The 16,609-nt window shown below is 35.9% G+C and overlaps 1 protein-coding gene across 2 annotated transcripts; it reads left to right on the forward strand.

Moving 5' to 3' along the window:
* The first annotated feature begins 27 nt into the window (after positions 1–27).
* On the forward strand, positions 28–15,636 carry STK17B (serine/threonine kinase 17b). 2 transcript variants are annotated; one of them, XM_035899041.1, is made up of 9 exons: positions 28–290; positions 2,021–2,176; positions 5,960–6,172; positions 9,831–9,975; positions 10,230–10,356; positions 11,267–11,315; positions 12,681–12,860; positions 14,072–14,345; positions 14,909–15,636. In XM_035899041.1, the coding sequence occupies exons 2-9, from the start codon at positions 2,055–2,057 to the stop codon at positions 14,921–14,923; spliced, it is 1,125 nt and encodes a 374-aa protein (XP_035754934.1). In that variant the 5' UTR covers positions 28–290; positions 2,021–2,054; the 3' UTR covers positions 14,924–15,636. The 2 variants fall into 2 exon arrangements, with proteins under 2 accessions (XP_035754934.1, XP_009641881.1); XM_009643586.2 differs by having other exon boundaries at positions 14,072–15,636.
* The last annotated feature ends 973 nt before the right edge of the window (positions 15,637–16,609 follow it).

Here is a 16,609-nt window from a genome sequence, read left to right on the forward strand (position 1 = left end):
AGGGCGCCGAGTGCCTGCCACCCGTAGCCACCGAGGGAGGTGTGGGCCCCGTCGCGTAGTGTTGTGGTGCTGCTCGTCCGTGGTCCTTCTCTGCTGAAGCCGAACGTCTTCCTAGTCCTAGTCAGAGATTTGCCTTTTCTTGGAAACTGTTAAACGAAGTGACTTTTTGCCCAGTTAAAGAGAGTTTAGTGGGAATTTTTCTCCTTAATGGGAAGCTTGCAAATTTCTGAGAGAGGCATACTTCTAAGGTCTGTTACTCAGGGATTTTGGTGCAATGTGCAACAACACAGGTATCCCTTTTAATTCTGGAAATAGTTCATGTACTAGAATTTGTGCTCTTTTTCACAGCTAATTGGGTCTTACTCTTCTGATGTTATGTTGCCTGTTTGTGGGTTTCTGCCTGCTATGAATACATGTTTTTCTCTATTCTTTAGGATGCGAAGCTAAATCAAGATGTGGTTTCTTAACAAAGAAACAGTTAATTCAATATAAGACAAAAGTTCTCCATAATAATAACTCTAAGAATAATGATATAAAATGAAAGCTTATGTAATAAATTTGATGTTAGTAAGCTCTTAATCAGGTCAATTATAATACGAATAAGACTTTTTCTGCTGAAGTGTTGCAGTAACAAGATAACTTTAACTGTTAAACTAGTGGGTACAGCTCTAAGGAGAGTCATGTAAAACTTCAGACATCTGAATCAGTGATAAAACGTCATATAACTGGGGAAGAAGGAATAGGTGTTTGTTACAAACAAGGTGATTCAAAGGCTTGTATGTTAGATTGTATTGTGACCCTTTGATAATTTTTAAAGATGTTAATTATGCTTATCAAATGCTGCTTTGAAGATATTCTTAAACTGTGTAGTCTTCATATACCTGATAAAGCATGAATCATGGTTTAAATCCAAAATAGTTCCAGCATGAATACCCATGTTCCAAGAACTGGTAATTTGAACAATGTTTGATGGGTACTGGATTATCTTCTAATCACAACTAGTTCAAGTGCTCCCCCAGAAGTTTCTGACAGTACGCTTCCGTCATTTGAAACTGAAAGGGTATTTTTGTAAGTTTTAACTATCTGAACTGTAATTTGCCTTGTGATTTTTTTTTTCCTTCACTAATAAAGGTAAATCTACTCTTTAACGTAAAATAAACCATCAGTTAAGACTTCTGTTATCCTTCTGTAACCTTCTTCTGCCTTCCTTTTGCATTTCACCTAAAGAGATACTTCAGGGCTATAAATGTGAATGCCAAAGCCCAGTATTTTTACTGTTTGGTGTGGCTTTTTTTTTTAACAGTAGTAGAAATAATGCGGGTGGGTATATCTTCATTATGTGCCATTCTACTGGTTTATTAAGGTAATTTAATGAGGATTACTACATCATTTGGTTCTAAATGATCTGATCTTGCAGAGAGGATGTTGTCCATTCATGCTGCTTTCTGACAATTAATCTAGTGTTAAAATGAAACTTAGATGAACTATGAGTGAGTTTAATAAAAAATGTGAATCTTCCCACTGGAAAAAAACAACTTCTTCCCCTGTGGCTAGCTATTCCTGATCCTGCTGTGTTGCGTACAATAAACAGCAAGGAGTTTTGGTTAAATCCCCCAGGGATACCCGTTAAAAATGTAAACTTAAGGGAATTTCTGGAACTTACCCAAAATACAAAGAAGACTTAAAGCTTATTTTCAGAAAGCTAAAAATAAAAATCGTATATCATTAATAGTTAAGTCATTATTAGCATTTTTACTAGAACTGAAGCTTATCCCTAATATTTTATGGATTTGTTTGGGGGGGGGGGGGGGGAAGGTCTTTCACTTACTTTTCTTAGCATGTCTTGATTAGTATTCCTTTCAGGTTTTATTTTTACAGTGATTAATTGTGTTGTTTTCAGGTCACTACTGAACAAACTTAAGGCTCTTCTAGTCTGATAGACCTAAACTCTGATATTTATATACTTTCCTGCACTGTAATTATGGGATTTCCAAAACTCTTAATTATTTTCCTTTAACAGGTGACTGGTAGAAGAGCAAGACCTCTTTCTGACTATGTCGAGGAGAAAGTTGGAGAATAAAAGCCTTTCTGGCTTGTTAGCCACATCTCTGCAGACACAAATAAAGACAGATAATTTCTACAATTTTTATATGCTTGAATCAAAAGAGCTAGGAAGGTAAGATTACTCCTATTTATTTTAGTAAGAGGGATTTCTGCTGCAAGAGAATTCTTTGTGCGATGATAGACCTTTTCTGGCAAACTTTTGTGGTAGTAGATAGGGAGTGAAGTATGTTTCCCCACTCCTTTCTTTGCAGTATGCAACAGAACTTCAAGGGACCAGGAAAAGGTTCAGTGACATATAAGTTGCCAGCCTTTACCATGTCAGATTTAGCCTGTTTTCACAGGCATGTAGATCTGGATTATGTTCCTTTCTTTCATTTCCCCTGCCTAGTCACACATCACACTGCAGGTACATAAACTAAAGAAGAGATGACATTGGGTAATACTGAAAGACAAAGAATGGGGATTTTGAGTTGGTTGTTCCAGTTGTTTCATTGAGTGTTTTGACGTCCAGAAGACAAAGAGCTTTTTCTTTCCCCTTCCCGCCCTCAAGCAGTTAGTCTAAGTTTCTAATAACCTGCTGTTTGAGAGTAGTTTTGCAGCCTGCTTTCCTTGCTCATGTTTGCTTGAGTGGTAAAATAGGAAATAAAACAAAAGAAAATAAACCCCACCTTGGTATTTATGATACTGTTTCAGACATTGGAGTTAATGCTTTTTTGAAATTGTTAGGTTAATGCATACCTTGAAAATATCAGGGTATTGGGTGTAAAGACATGCAAACATAATGCCATGGTCATGTTTCCAAGCTGCTTGAACAGAAGTGGCATGGGTCAGTTTTACAGTTGTTGTGCCTTGCTGTGCTACATAGCAATCCTTTGCACCTGTAACTTGTTTTGTCAGCAGAGATGCTCTTCTACATGTGATTTTGTCAGCTCTTTAGCCTTCATTATTATCTTTTTTTTTTACCTAGCATGTGTTTTATCTGGTACACTTCTATAAAAAGTGCACCTTGCAGCCCATAACTCTCCTCTGTTCTTACCCCTTTGTCAGCTCTAGTTTTGAATTCTAGGCTCTACAGAAGCAGCTTATGTGCACCATCCTCTAGAACTCTCCAGTACTCTTAAACTGCTGGATTTTCAGATTATACATACCTGTGACATAATGTCTAAAGCAAACAAAAGTACAGATTTTGTGTGGATTCCAAAACACAGTCTTTAATACTTTCTGTACATGCGAAACCAGGCATAACAAAGTAAGTGCCAAAATGCAAAGAATCAGAAGCAGAGTAGTATGTTTTTCAAACTTATTTTTAACTTCTCCTGGCCTAACTGTGTGTATGCCTTTTATTTTAGCATTTTAAGTATTTACAACACCTTAAGTGATATAAAATCCACCTTTCTTTGTAGCTTCTCTAAAAGATTTAATATGTTTTTCATTTCACTTGCAATTTTCTTCTTTCTCTTCAGGTGACTTAGTAAATGGTTCTTTTGTTCTTCTCTGCTTAAGCTTTGCAAGTCCTATTTCTTCCTCCCACACCCTTATATTTTAGGTCCTTTAGTATTTAAGACACTGACTTCATTAAGCAGGCAGGTTCTGTTTAGTGGGTTAAGTAGCCTTGTCCCCAGTGTGGATGGCCTGGCTTCTTTTGAAGTAGTTGAATTTCTGTGGTTTATAACTTGGGATAGGAAGACAACTTGAAATTGGCTTTTATCTTGTAAAACTGGGCTGTAGAGCACGATGGTTAAGCAGTTGCTTTGCAGGCAACAAGGAGTAAGAACCACTTTGCTTGCCTCACTGCAACACTTCAGGTCCGACTTTTGCATTTCTGGGGAAATGTCACTGCTCTAAAACTATTTTGTGTCTTAATAATTTTGTCTTAATAATTGGCATGCTACAAATATAGTATAAACAAGTGGAAATTCTTACATCATCTATCTGGAGATACTGCTGACCCTCAAAGCTGTTATACCCGCAGTGACTAGAAGGAAGATGTGCAAAATAAGGGAAGATCTTGCTGTTCTCATGAAACTCAACCAGTTCCCCTTTTTTAATTTTAGAGAAACTTTTTTGGTTGACAGGATGACATGATGTTAAAAGGAAAATGTAAGCTGCGGGGGGGTATCTTAAACTTTGGTATATTAGGACATTCAGCTCAATAACTTCAAATGCTCTGCAATAGTAAGCTGGTTTAACAATTGGGAAAGGACTTGGCCATTTCAGGCTTCCAAACAGTTCCTAAAGTGAAGAGTGTGCACGTATCGGACTGTAAATAATTTTCACCTCTGTAATTTTTTTTTTGTTTTGTACTCTTACCTTTCTAAATTTAGTGCTTTAAAAAAAGGACAAACAAATCCTACAACCAATTGATGTTGAAATAAATTATGACAGAGAAGCTGTTTTGTTGAATTTATTTCTAAATAAGTGGTAGCAGTATGATTAAAGGTCAGCTTTGCATGTTTAATAATTTAGTCAGATTTGTACAAACTATTTAACATATCGTTATTTGTAAATGGAAATCGATTTTTCTTGAGAAGCTCATACCTTTTTTGATTAAATACTGAAGTCTAGATTTTTTTTCAAAAAAGTCTCAGACATGGTGGGGCGTTGTTTTGGCTTTTTTTTTTAAGAGATGTTCCTTTTAGGCATTGGGTTTTTTGCACCAGAAGAAAGGCAAAGACTGCAGGGCAACCTAGTATTTTCTACTAAAGAAGCAAATTTAGTTGAAAAAACACAGATCAGATAGCTTGTAATGAGCTTAATCAACTTTGTTCTTAGTATGCTGTGGTAACAAAAACCATGAGTGGAACGATGTTGGTTTTTTGAAGACATAAGTGTAGGTCTTGTACTTTGTACGCAGTTTTATAACTGTTTTTAGTACTTTACACAATTTATTTTAGCCCTTCAAGTTGTTGTTTTGGTTTTTTTTAAATAATGTTTCTAGTATCATTTGAAAACACTTTGGAAGTATGCAACTAGGCATTTCTGGGAATGCAAAACTTGTGATTATAAAACTGTGTTTTTTCAGGAGTTTATAACTTGGCTTAAAAAACTGCATTTTTTCCCCTAATTTTTTAAAAGGTCAGCTTGGTGTGTTAACTGCAGTATGTGGTTTTCTTTTAAAAACATTTCTCTGCCAAAATACATTTTTGTTCCCATACCTAAACAGTTGGCTAGGAAATAAAGCAGCACACTTTGTCTAACTAATTGAGAAAGAGAATGTGAAGTAGTGGGTGTCTTTCTGTTAAGATGGTTTTAAACATTTTGCAGATATACACGGGTTGTTTTTTTAGCAGTACTACACGATTTGTGGAGGGAAATTCTCCTCATGACTCTAAAATTTTCTGCACTGAAAACCTTCCCCCCTCCCCCAGCATACAAATACACTTTATTTTCTGTGTTTGCTCTCTACATTTCACAGGGTTTTGCTTTGTTTATTACTGTATCCTGTAGGTGCTATAATGTGGTTGAGGTTTTTTTAATAAAATACTGCCAACCTGAACACAGCCCTGAGTAAGTTGGTAGGATCTCACAGCTGGCCCTGCTTAAAGCAGGAGGTTGTGCTAGAGACCTCCAGAAGTGCCTTCCAACCTGAGTTATTCTATGATTCTGTGATCCTACAGTGAGAATGTCCGTGTAACCTGATATGCTGATTTAATGCTTAGCTAGTCTGTATAAAGTGAATTGTACTGGGTCTTGCCAAAGCTTCATCTAGCTTAGTATCCTTTCTCCTACAGTGGCTGAAAGTGAACATTCAGGAAATAGTGTAAGAACAGGCCAAACATGGCATTCCCCTGATAAGTTGGGGTTTTCTTGTTTGATTTGCTATGCCTGTTTATTTCTAATGGCAATTTACACTTTTTATGTCTTAGGTCTTAATGTTTTCCCTTTTATTTTGTAGAGGAAGATCTGCTGTAGTTAGAAAATGTATAGCTAAATCCACAGGCCAAGCATATGCAGCTAAATTTTTAAAGAAAAGAAGAAGAGGTCAAGACTGCAAAGCAGAGATTTTTCATGAAATTGCCGTGCTTGAATTAATGAGATCTAATCCTCGCATAGTTAATCTCCATGAAGTCTATGAAACAGCAAATGAAATCATCTTAGTGCTGGAATAGTAAGTATGCCTTCATCAGATGTTCCATGTTTGTAGTTACAAATCTGTCAATATACTCGGTTTTTGCATGAGTTGTCCAAACACCCAGAAAAAATACAACAGTACGCTATATACATTATGCTAATATTTCATTATGATTTACTTTATAAGCTCTTAGGGACCTCTTTGGTATGATTTATTTTCCTATAAATGCAAGAGTTTAATCAATTGCTGTTAATTAGGTCCTTGGTTTTGTATGTGTGTTTTGTTACATCCATTACAGCTAATGAGTTATGTGAAACAATGTGGAATAAGGTATAAACCAAAATACACCAAAACCTATTGTAGTTCTGTACTTAAAACTCTTACAAAATGGACTGAAAGATTTATTTTGGCAAAAAGCTATCAAAAAATAAAAAGATATTCTTCTCACTGCATAACTCAATTTGGTAGGTAGTTTCACTCAATTTCAAATGGAAATAATTTTTGTGGCTTTAAGTATCTCAGGAGTGTAATTTTCATGAAAACTTGTCTGTTTAATTTGAGCAGATTATTTCTTCTGCTAGTTGGAATTTTGGAAACAAAGCTCTGATCAATTTTTAGGTTAGACTGCCCTAATATAAAACCTGAATACAAACTCTAGGGTGTAAATTTTTTTTTTTTTTTTTTTTTTCTTAAAGAATCTTTCATGCAAGCTGACTGGAGAGAATGTCCTTGAATCCCATAGAATCATAGAATTGTTTAGATCTTAAAGATCTTTAAGTCCAACTGTTAACCTAACACTGCCAAGTCCACCAATAAGCCATGTCCCTAAGCACCACATCTACCTGTCTTTTAAATACCTACAGGGATGGGGATTCAACCACTTCACTGGGCAGTGTGTTCCAATGCTTGACATCCCTTTCGGTGAAGAAATTTTTCCTGATACTTCCCCTGGCACAACTTGAGGCCATTTCCTCTTGTCCTATTGCTTGTTAACTGGGAGGAGAGACCAACATCCACCTCGCTACAGCCTCCTTTCAGAGAGTTGTAGAGGGCAATAAGGTCTCCCTCCCTTCAGCCTCCTCTTTTCCAGGCTAAACAACCCCAGTTTCCTCAGCCGCTCCTCATAAGACTTGTGCTCCAGACCCCTCACCAGCTTTGTTGCCCTTCTTTGGACACGCTCCAGCACCTCAATGTCTGTCTTGTGAGGGGCCTAAACCGGAACTAAATCATACAAAACCCAAAAAGTAGCCACTGATTCCAAGTACACAGATTTCGGAGAAGCTGAGCACATCTGTGTTCTGTGACCTTCAGTCACTGCTTGACACTTTTTGGTGGCTGAAAACTTGCAATTCATTTGCAGGTTCTGAGCTTCTAAATTTAGTGGTTTTGTTGTTCTAAAACTGGCTTTTGGAGCTGCTTCCTCAAAAATTACCGTATCTTTTTAGATGCCTCTGGGGCTTCTCATAAGCTCTGAAAACATATCTAACTTGAATTATCTGTCATATTTGCTGTATGTGTAGAAGTTTGTTTGGAATGTAAGGAATAAAACCACAATTTGTGAAATGAGTTCAGATAGTCTCTAGGTAGGATTTAAGTTTCAGTACAAAGTATTTGAAGAGCTGTTCATGACAGTCTGCACACAGTATGATAAATTCCTTCAAATTTTCCAAAGAATGTAGCTAGATAATCATAAAAAAAAAAAACCGCTTTTTTCCTGGAACTAGATCATCCCTTATATAGTATTTTGTTCTGAGAAGACTAAAATAATAAATAACATACAAGTAAAGATAAAGTTCAGATGACAAGTTTTGAACTTATCAAGAACAAGTGCAAGTTCACATAAAAGCCATACTGATTCTCCTTCTGTTTCAGCTCAGCTAACTCAGTCTTGCTTATTAAAGCTCTGTAATGAAACAACTTCCATATGCTAAATTGGTGTTAATGGTCTACTTCGTAGTAGTGTTCAGAAGTCTTGCAGTTAAGTGTTCCTCGTTGAATTGGGATAAGTAGAGGGCTGATAACGCTTCTAAATTGTGTTCTGTAGGAAGGACACAGGCGTTTGTTTCTCATTATCAGAACTCAGAAGCAGTATTTTAAAATAATTGCAAGAAATCAGTCTTTTGCTCATAAAATAGCTTATAAACATTTCCTATTTAGCTGTATCTTTCCTCCCACATGTGGTCCTCCCTGTTGTTCGATTGTATTGGTGGGGTTCTTTGGAAGATGCAGTAGTAAGAACCAGTTTGTGTAAGTGCACATCTTCTAAATAAGAGAGAAATGGATGCTTGCTGTCTGTGAGGACTTCCAAGTCCTTTTCAGCAGAGCTGTTCAGCTCTTTACTCATCTGGTTTTCCGCCTTAATGTGGTAATTTGAATACAAGGATACTGTGGAAGACAGTGTTGAAAACCTTGCTAAAGTTGAAGTAAATTACTGCTCTTCCCCTTGTCTACATTTTGTCATAAAGGCAACTAAGGCGAGGCATTACTCACATAGCTCTGGTGGGTTAGTGCCTGTGTTTATCTGTGTTGTCTATTATCTGACTTTTTTTTATAGACTCTGTTTTGCTAACAATGAAATTCAGGCTTACTGATCTGTAGTTTTGAGGTAGCCCTTTATCCTTAAGAGAGACACTTCAGGTAGTTAAAGCAGGCTGAATAATGATTTCAAACCCAGCACAAAAGGAAACAGCAGACACTGTGGCAAAGTGTAGAAGTATAACTAATAAACCACATGCAACACGGTTATTTCCATGCTTCCTTTATGCTGTACGAATAGTAGGGGTTTTTTCTACGTAAACAGCCTTTTTCAGATTTGAGATCCTCCATGAAAACATGAAGATTGTCAATCTCATCTTTGTTGTTAGTGTGGAAATGGTAGATTTCAAAGTGATAGAGCTGAGTCCTTGTATTTCTGAGTATTTTGTGTCTACCGGAGTTCTGGAAGCTACTGCTCACTAACTGACTGTGTATTTAATGATCATCAGCATGCTAGATTTTCTTCCTGGTACCTTTCTGATAGAAATACCTGGTTTTTAGTCTTCCATCAGAATGGCAGGACCTAGGGTGGCAAGTATGCAGTTTCCTCCCACTCCAGAAATAGTCTTCATCAATTTTAGCTGTTCATTGCATTGTAGTTCTTATATTTACACCACAGCCACATCCTGTAAAAAAAAATGATGATTTTTACTCCCGAATTCAGAGAATAGGAATACTGCTGGGCTTCCTTGCTCTGAATTATTTATGGAACTGGTCTAATGGAAGAAATTTTAGATTTGACTTGTAGAGAAAGGCTGCTTCTGTTAAGGAATGATGATAGAACTCATCTTCCTCAAGGCATCTTCACGCTCACTCGTGGGAAAGCATGCCTGAGGGTACCAAAGCTTTATGAGGTTTTCAGCCACAAAGTTCTGTTTCACAGTCTCAACTGCTGTTGATGGCTATGAGGAAAGAAAAAGCATCATCAGATATTTTCTGTCCTTTTCTAAGTGCTTATATGATGGGTCTTGGCATAAATGTGTGTAAAAACAAAAAACAACAACAACAAAGTAATAATAACAATATTCCCAGCCTCTATGAGAATATGAATATGATAAATTAATATATATTATATAAATGGGTACTATATATAACTTTTTTCCTCACTCAGGCTTGAAGATTCAAACATAATATGTAAGTGTTCTTGAATGTGTTTCAGTGCTGCTGGAGGAGAAATATTTGACTTGTGTGTCCCAGATCTGGATGACAGAATTGGTGAAAGGGATATTATAAGACTCATAAGACAAATACTTGAAGGACTTCGCTGCTTGCATGAAAACAATATTGTTCATCTTGATTTAAAGGTGAGGCTGCAGCAGACTTTTTATTTTAGTACTTTATCTTCAATTTAATACTATTAAATTAAAATTACTTCAATTAAAATAACTTGTTAAATACATAATAAAAATCAGGAGAAAAAGCAGTGCATTAGATTAAATTTTTAAAATAAAATTTAGGAATAAGTATTGCATAATAGAAACTGAAATGTCATTTAGTACGTTGGGGGGTTTTGCAGCTTATATTTTATTGATTGAGAAATAAATCTTTTCTATTCTAGCCTCAAAATATTTTACTGAGCAGTGCCAATCCTCTTGGTGATGTAAAAATTGTAGATTTTGGTATGTCTCGGAAGATTGAGAATTCTAGTGAACTGCGGCAGATCATGGGAACAACAGAGTATCTAGGTATGGAAGAGTTGCTTCACAATTTCTGTTGTGTGGTTTTGAGAAAACAGAAGCAGTTCGTGTAATGTGCTTATGAACTTATCGGTCATTATGTAGAAAGAATGGCAGGACAGGGCAACATGTTTTGAGCTGTTCTATTTTTAGAGTAGTCCACAAATATTTGCACAAAAAAAGTCCTGAATTATATCAATAATTGTACCTCTAATTTCATGCCATAGCATTTGCTGTGATGCAGACTGTTAAATCAAAAAGAAATTTTGGCTGTTAAATTCTTTTAATTTAGAGTTGAAATACAACATTAGCATGCACAAAAGATGTGTTCTTTGAATTAGGAATGCTGTTTAATATGGTGATTTAAGAAGATTAAAATATTCCTCAGGAAGGGAAAGATTGCCATTAACACTTGGCCCTCTTTGAGGGGCAGGTTTCCTTAATAATCTGAGTACACTCAATTTCAGGAGAACTTAAATCTGTAGCAAATAACTTGTTATCTAGCATATGCTAACAGCCACTGGTCCTAAAATTGGCTTGGTCATCTGCCTTCGCAGTGTTAACATGCTAAAGGCTTTATGCATTCCCATCAAAAAGCTATATACTTGAAAACCTCTTAGAAGATTCTTTTATGTGCATGTATCTGATTAGAAAATTACCTTGGGACTTGGATAGAATAGACTTTGGGCCACACAGTGCCATTTTAGTGTGAACCAGTTAAGCATTGGTATGTCTGTATCAAATGGAAATAACTTTTTTTCCCACCCTTGTAGCTTGAAAATAATAAACTTGATTATTGAAACTGCATGTTTAGTCTCATGATAATGGCTGGCAAGAAAACTGCCAGAATTTATGATTCGAGGCCACTTGAATAATGTATCTATTAAAGTGTTTTTCTTCTTCCCATCTCTTTCTCTAGCTCCAGAAATCTTAAACTATGATCCTATTACCACAGCTACAGATATGTGGTAGGTTGTATATGTTAATTTATTTTATTGAGGTAGGCGTGACGACTTAACAATCTAGGGGCCAGGTCCAGACTCTGATGCAGTTTTATCTGGCTTCCAAGAATGCCCTTCTGTTGGTGTTGGTATGCTGACCAAAAGAGGGAGAGCTGGGCAGGGAAGGAACCCTCAGGATATAATTTGGGGTTTACAGGAATTACTGTATATGGGTCTGTTGCACACCTAGTAGAGAATGCAGGTGGCTTCTGAGCATGCAGAATGGTATTTATTCTAAGGGAATAATAACAATGATTGGATAGTATGCTTTAGGTATTAGTTACTCTTGGATGACATGCTTCAGGTATTGACTACTCTTGGACACTCCTCCCTTGCCCCTTTTGTGTCATTAAATAATATTATACAAATGATAAGAAGTGTTTCAACTTTCTACTTCCCTTTAGAGCAGTATCTGCAGAATGAGTTATTAAAAAAATGAGAAAAGTACCTTAAACTAATCGACAACTTTATTAACTATAACTTTGTAGCCTCTTAATTTCATGATCTGTGTTGTTGTTAAGGCTAGCTTTGTGATGTTTCCTTAAAAACATAAAATATTAATATGCTGTTCTTAAGGATCTAAATAATTAAAATTCAGTTTTAAAAGTTGCTGTGATCTAATTACTCCTTCAAAATTCTCAATTCAGAATAGTAATTAAATCTGTTCATGAATGTTTTTTAACCACTTACTTGCCTGCTTTTGTGGGAAGACATAAAACCAAACTATTGGTGCTCTACTCAGTGGCAAACACAGCAACTGTATGTTTCCACGCTGTAATGAGTTCTAAGGTTTGATCTGTCAGATCAGAAACCTATTTTTCTTATGCATCAAGAAACCACCACAGACTTACAGTGAATCACCTCGTGTGTGGTACTCACGTTCATGTTCTTAGGGAAAAACATCTGAGGATATTGTAACACAAATGTCGATTATACAGAAAGGTTGACTAAATATCAGTCTTTGATACTTCATGCAGAACTGTAGTGAAAGAGCGTTTTTATTTACGTGCAAATGAAAGTCTGTCTTTCTGCAGTTCTATCATTCAGAATTGCTATATGTCCAAGAATGGGCTTCCTTTTCCTAACAATCTCAATGGGAAGAAAAAGGTACATTAAAAGTAAGCAATTTTCAAAAACAGAGATGTATAAATAGCTTTCCTTGTGTGTGCTTGTGCATACATGCTTGAATCCCATAAAAGTGAGATGTCTTACGATGTTTCCAATTCTTCTGAGTGTGACATACATCAGGAAGTTTGATCTGCAGTACAATAAATATGGGGGATATATCATTTAGGTATCCTAGTAGAATTATACATTGTCTTCTTATCTCAGGAACATAGGTGTAATTTCGTACATGCTGTTGACACAAGAATCGCCATTTGTGGGAGCTGATAATCAAGAAACTTACCTTAATATATCTCAAGTTAACGTGGATTACTCAGGAGAAACATTTTCATCAATTTCACAGCCTGCCAAAGACTTCATTCAAAAACTTCTCATAAAAAATCCAGAGTAAGTAATGAACTCCTCCAGGCAAGAATGCTATCTCTTATGTTTGTGGAGCACCTAGAAAAAGTGAATGTTAATTTGGGAGGTTAATAACACTGATGTGATTGCTCAGACATTTCACAATGCATTGGTGTTATCAGTTGGATATTTAAAGATGTAGATTTATGTTTTTCCGTAATGTATGAAAAGGATCTTTGGTTCATTGTCTGGCTATTATTGTAGTCAGGCTTGTGATTTGAGTCTAGTATTTTGAGTTTCTTTATATTTTCATTCAGAGGACAGATTATTAACAAATCTGATGAAATATAGTCTAAAAGGTCACATTGTTTATGTTTAACCTTTTATTGCACAATTTGGAGACACAAAATGCAATGGTTTTTATGCAGTACTTTATTGTTGCAACTTATCTTTAATGTATCTTCCTACTTTAATAATTTTATATAAAAACATGGCAGTCTTGTGACTGAGCATATATCTTCTTCAGAAATATATAGTGTTTTACCTGTTCTTTTAAAAAAATGTTCTCAATCAAAAGTGCAAACTTCTTTTTGTTTGTAAGGCACGCTTTTGTAACTGCGTTCTTTGGGAGCTCAGGCTCTAATGGAGGCCTTTCAAAGCAGCTGAACTTTGAGAAGATAGTTTTTGAGAGTGGGGAATTATAGACATTAAATGTGTCTGCGCTTGCTGTGTAGTGTTAAATCTGGATTTTTTTTTTAACTTGCACCAGCAAATGCTGTGTTTAAAAAAAAAAAAAAAAAAAAAAATCCAAACAAAAAGGCAAAGCAAAACACCCTGAAAGGTATATATGGGGCAATAATATTTAGTAAAGTCAGTCAGTCATGTTCTGCTAGGCATGGTCAGGTATTATCAATTATAGTGCTATGTATTGTCACTTGTGGTGAGACAGTAGTCCCTGTCTTCTTCAGAAAGCCTGCAGCAAGGAGTGACCCTGTTTGGTTGGAAAGAGGTTCTTTGATAGGTGGGGATGATGAGAGATGATATCCATGAAGTGCCTACTTTGACAAAATAAGGACTCCATATAATAGGGTCTAATATATTTTTTTAGCAGCAGTGGTAGTGGTGGAAAATGAGCAATACTACCTCTTCAGTGTCAATTCTCCTTAAGATTTCTTAGCATGTATCAGTAGTATTTTAATTACATTTCTAGTATTTCTGAAATTAACTTGAGAACTTTACCCTCTTCTCTTTCAAAGGGAAAGACCCACAGCAGAGGCCTGTCTTTCTCACTTGTGGTTGCAGCAGGAGGAGTTCATACTCTTGTGTAGCCCTGAAGAAACTTGTTGCTCTTCTCTGATGCCAGGACACACAACAAAATGCTCAGAAGAGTGGAATATAAAACCCAGTTGTAATGGTACCTGTAGCAACAAGGAAGACAAAGAAAACATTCCAGAGGACAGCAGTACAGTCTCCAAACGCTTCCGTTTTGATGATTCATTGCAGTATCCCCAAGACTTCATGACAGACTTCGTATGTTAATGTGTAATATAGACTTTTATAAAATGAATTTAGCATAATCTATTCCAGTGGTGAATGTAAGATTATGGCTTGCCAATTTGTGCAGCGTTGGCATACTGGAAATGCACTTTGATTCTTTTGTGCTGGTGCTTCCTTTTCTATCCATTGCTGGCAATGGATTTAACTCCTGAGAAATTGGGGTTGTTGCACCAGTAAAATGAATTATTTTTTTAAGAAGATATAATTAAATATTTTTGCACTTTTCAAGTTTTAGTCCAAAAATTCTGCCAGAGTGAACAAACTAAAACCTGAAAATGAGTTTATTTAAACTCAAGCTTTGCCAAACAGTGGTTGAATACATATACGCTTTTATGACTAGCCCTAATAGGAAATTGGTCTAAGCAGGGAAACGGAATCTAGCTGTCTTATTAGGCTTATTTGTGACCATTCTTATAGCTTTAAATGAAAGCTAAAGTTGGTATGTTTGGAGAATATGATACACCTGTTGGGGCCACTTGAAAAACTGCTTTCTCTCTAGGATCACTAGTAGCTAAGGAAATGTTTCTGCCTTATAGGTCTGGTCCACTTAGAGATTATAATGCATGCTCTATGTGCTTTTCCTATGTTGGATCTCTGGAATGCTTGAATAGAAGACGGGTAGATGGTCAGTCCTTCTGCTGGTGGTCCTTTGCTTCTTATCAGTAAGTTATATTTGAAGAGGATGAGGGTCCCATGCTGATGTGAATATTTGATACACTTGTTAGTTTGCTTTCATAAAACATCTAAAATAGTATTGTCTACCTGTATTGACTTATTCCTCATCTTAAAACAAACAAAAAAAACCACACCAAAAAAACCCATACAACTCTCCCCCCACCCCCCCCAACCAGAAAGACTCCTCAGAATTATAGTAATAACTGAATAAACTGAAAATAACCATTTTTGCCAGTGAAGCTGCAAATAAAAACTTTTCATTATGCCACTCTAATGTAGAAGTGTAGTGTATCTGTCTGTCAGTTGGTGTTACACGTAATAACTCACTTCATGCCCACTCTGAGAAATGGACTGCAGTATGTTCGTATTAAAAGACAAACTACCTAATAATTTTTCTAAGCCTTTAAATTTGGTTTGTTTAGTGGGTTTGTTATTTTTTTAAGTTGTATCCCTTCCTTCATGTTTCTGGGCTCTGAGGAAATAATGCCTATGTCAAGTTTTGACTTAGAGCAAATACCAATCATGCCTTAACAGCCTGAAACTAATACTGACAAGATAAAATCCTAATCGTAACACTGAGGCTTGGAAATCTCTTATAAATATTTTGCAAGTAAATGGCACTTTAAAATACTGAGATTTTCCACTCCTTAGAGCTTAGACTTAATAGTCTTAGATTTGGATTTGGTTTGTTTTGTATAATAAAATATCACAATCTGATAATTTTTTCAAGTGTGCCTGTGGACTTGTCAATAGTTAGGCAGATTAAGGTTTTGGAACATCATATGATTGAGAGGTGAATGTAATGAGTGGTAAAAGGTTGTCTTTTATCTTTCTTGGCACAAAGAAGGAACAGATTTTTTTTTTTACAAATAGATTTCAATATAAGGTATTGCCATAGTGCATGCGGGAATTCAGGACTGTTGTCTTTATTTTGGGTGACACTTATGCCAATAAGTGAGAAGTCAGCTGAGGTGTAAGGCATGTAAGACTATCTTTCAGCTTATGCTTGTCAGAAGAAGTAAGTTTTCCAAGACTTACTTTTGCATGAAATGCAGTAACAGATATATTCAGCATGGATGAAGCTCAGATGCCTAGGTATAAATGAACCACACTTAAGTCTCCTCTATGTATTAATTCTCATATAATTTTTTTCAGTGATAGTGATAACATATATAATTTTAAAATTACTTTGCTGGAGGCTGTTGTTGGACTGTGTTCAGGTACCATATACCCTTACTTTACGAAGTCCTTGGCTTTTCCCAGTTGAAGTCTTATCTAACCTTTTCTTTTGTCTACCAGTGTGGAGTCTAATTTGAACTGGGTAAATTAAAAATATGAACTATTTCATACATACTCAGAAGTTAAAGTTCACTTAAGATAAAGAAGAAAATGCCAAAAAGTTGTAGCAGATAAAGGTAGAAAAAATGTTTAGAAAACTGTTAAATTTTAGAACTTTGCAAAAATATCACTGAACTGAATTGCAACTGGGAAGCCTGTGGAAGTCTTTGTACGTTAGTATTCTGTTCTTAACATCTGGAAAATAAAGCTGAAAGTATATGCCA

Source organism: Egretta garzetta, unplaced genomic scaffold (genome assembly GCF_000687185.1).
Source record: "Egretta garzetta isolate BGI_Z169 unplaced genomic scaffold, ASM68718v1 scaffold297, whole genome shotgun sequence".
NCBI classification, from domain to species: domain Eukaryota; kingdom Metazoa; phylum Chordata; class Aves; order Pelecaniformes; family Ardeidae; genus Egretta; species Egretta garzetta.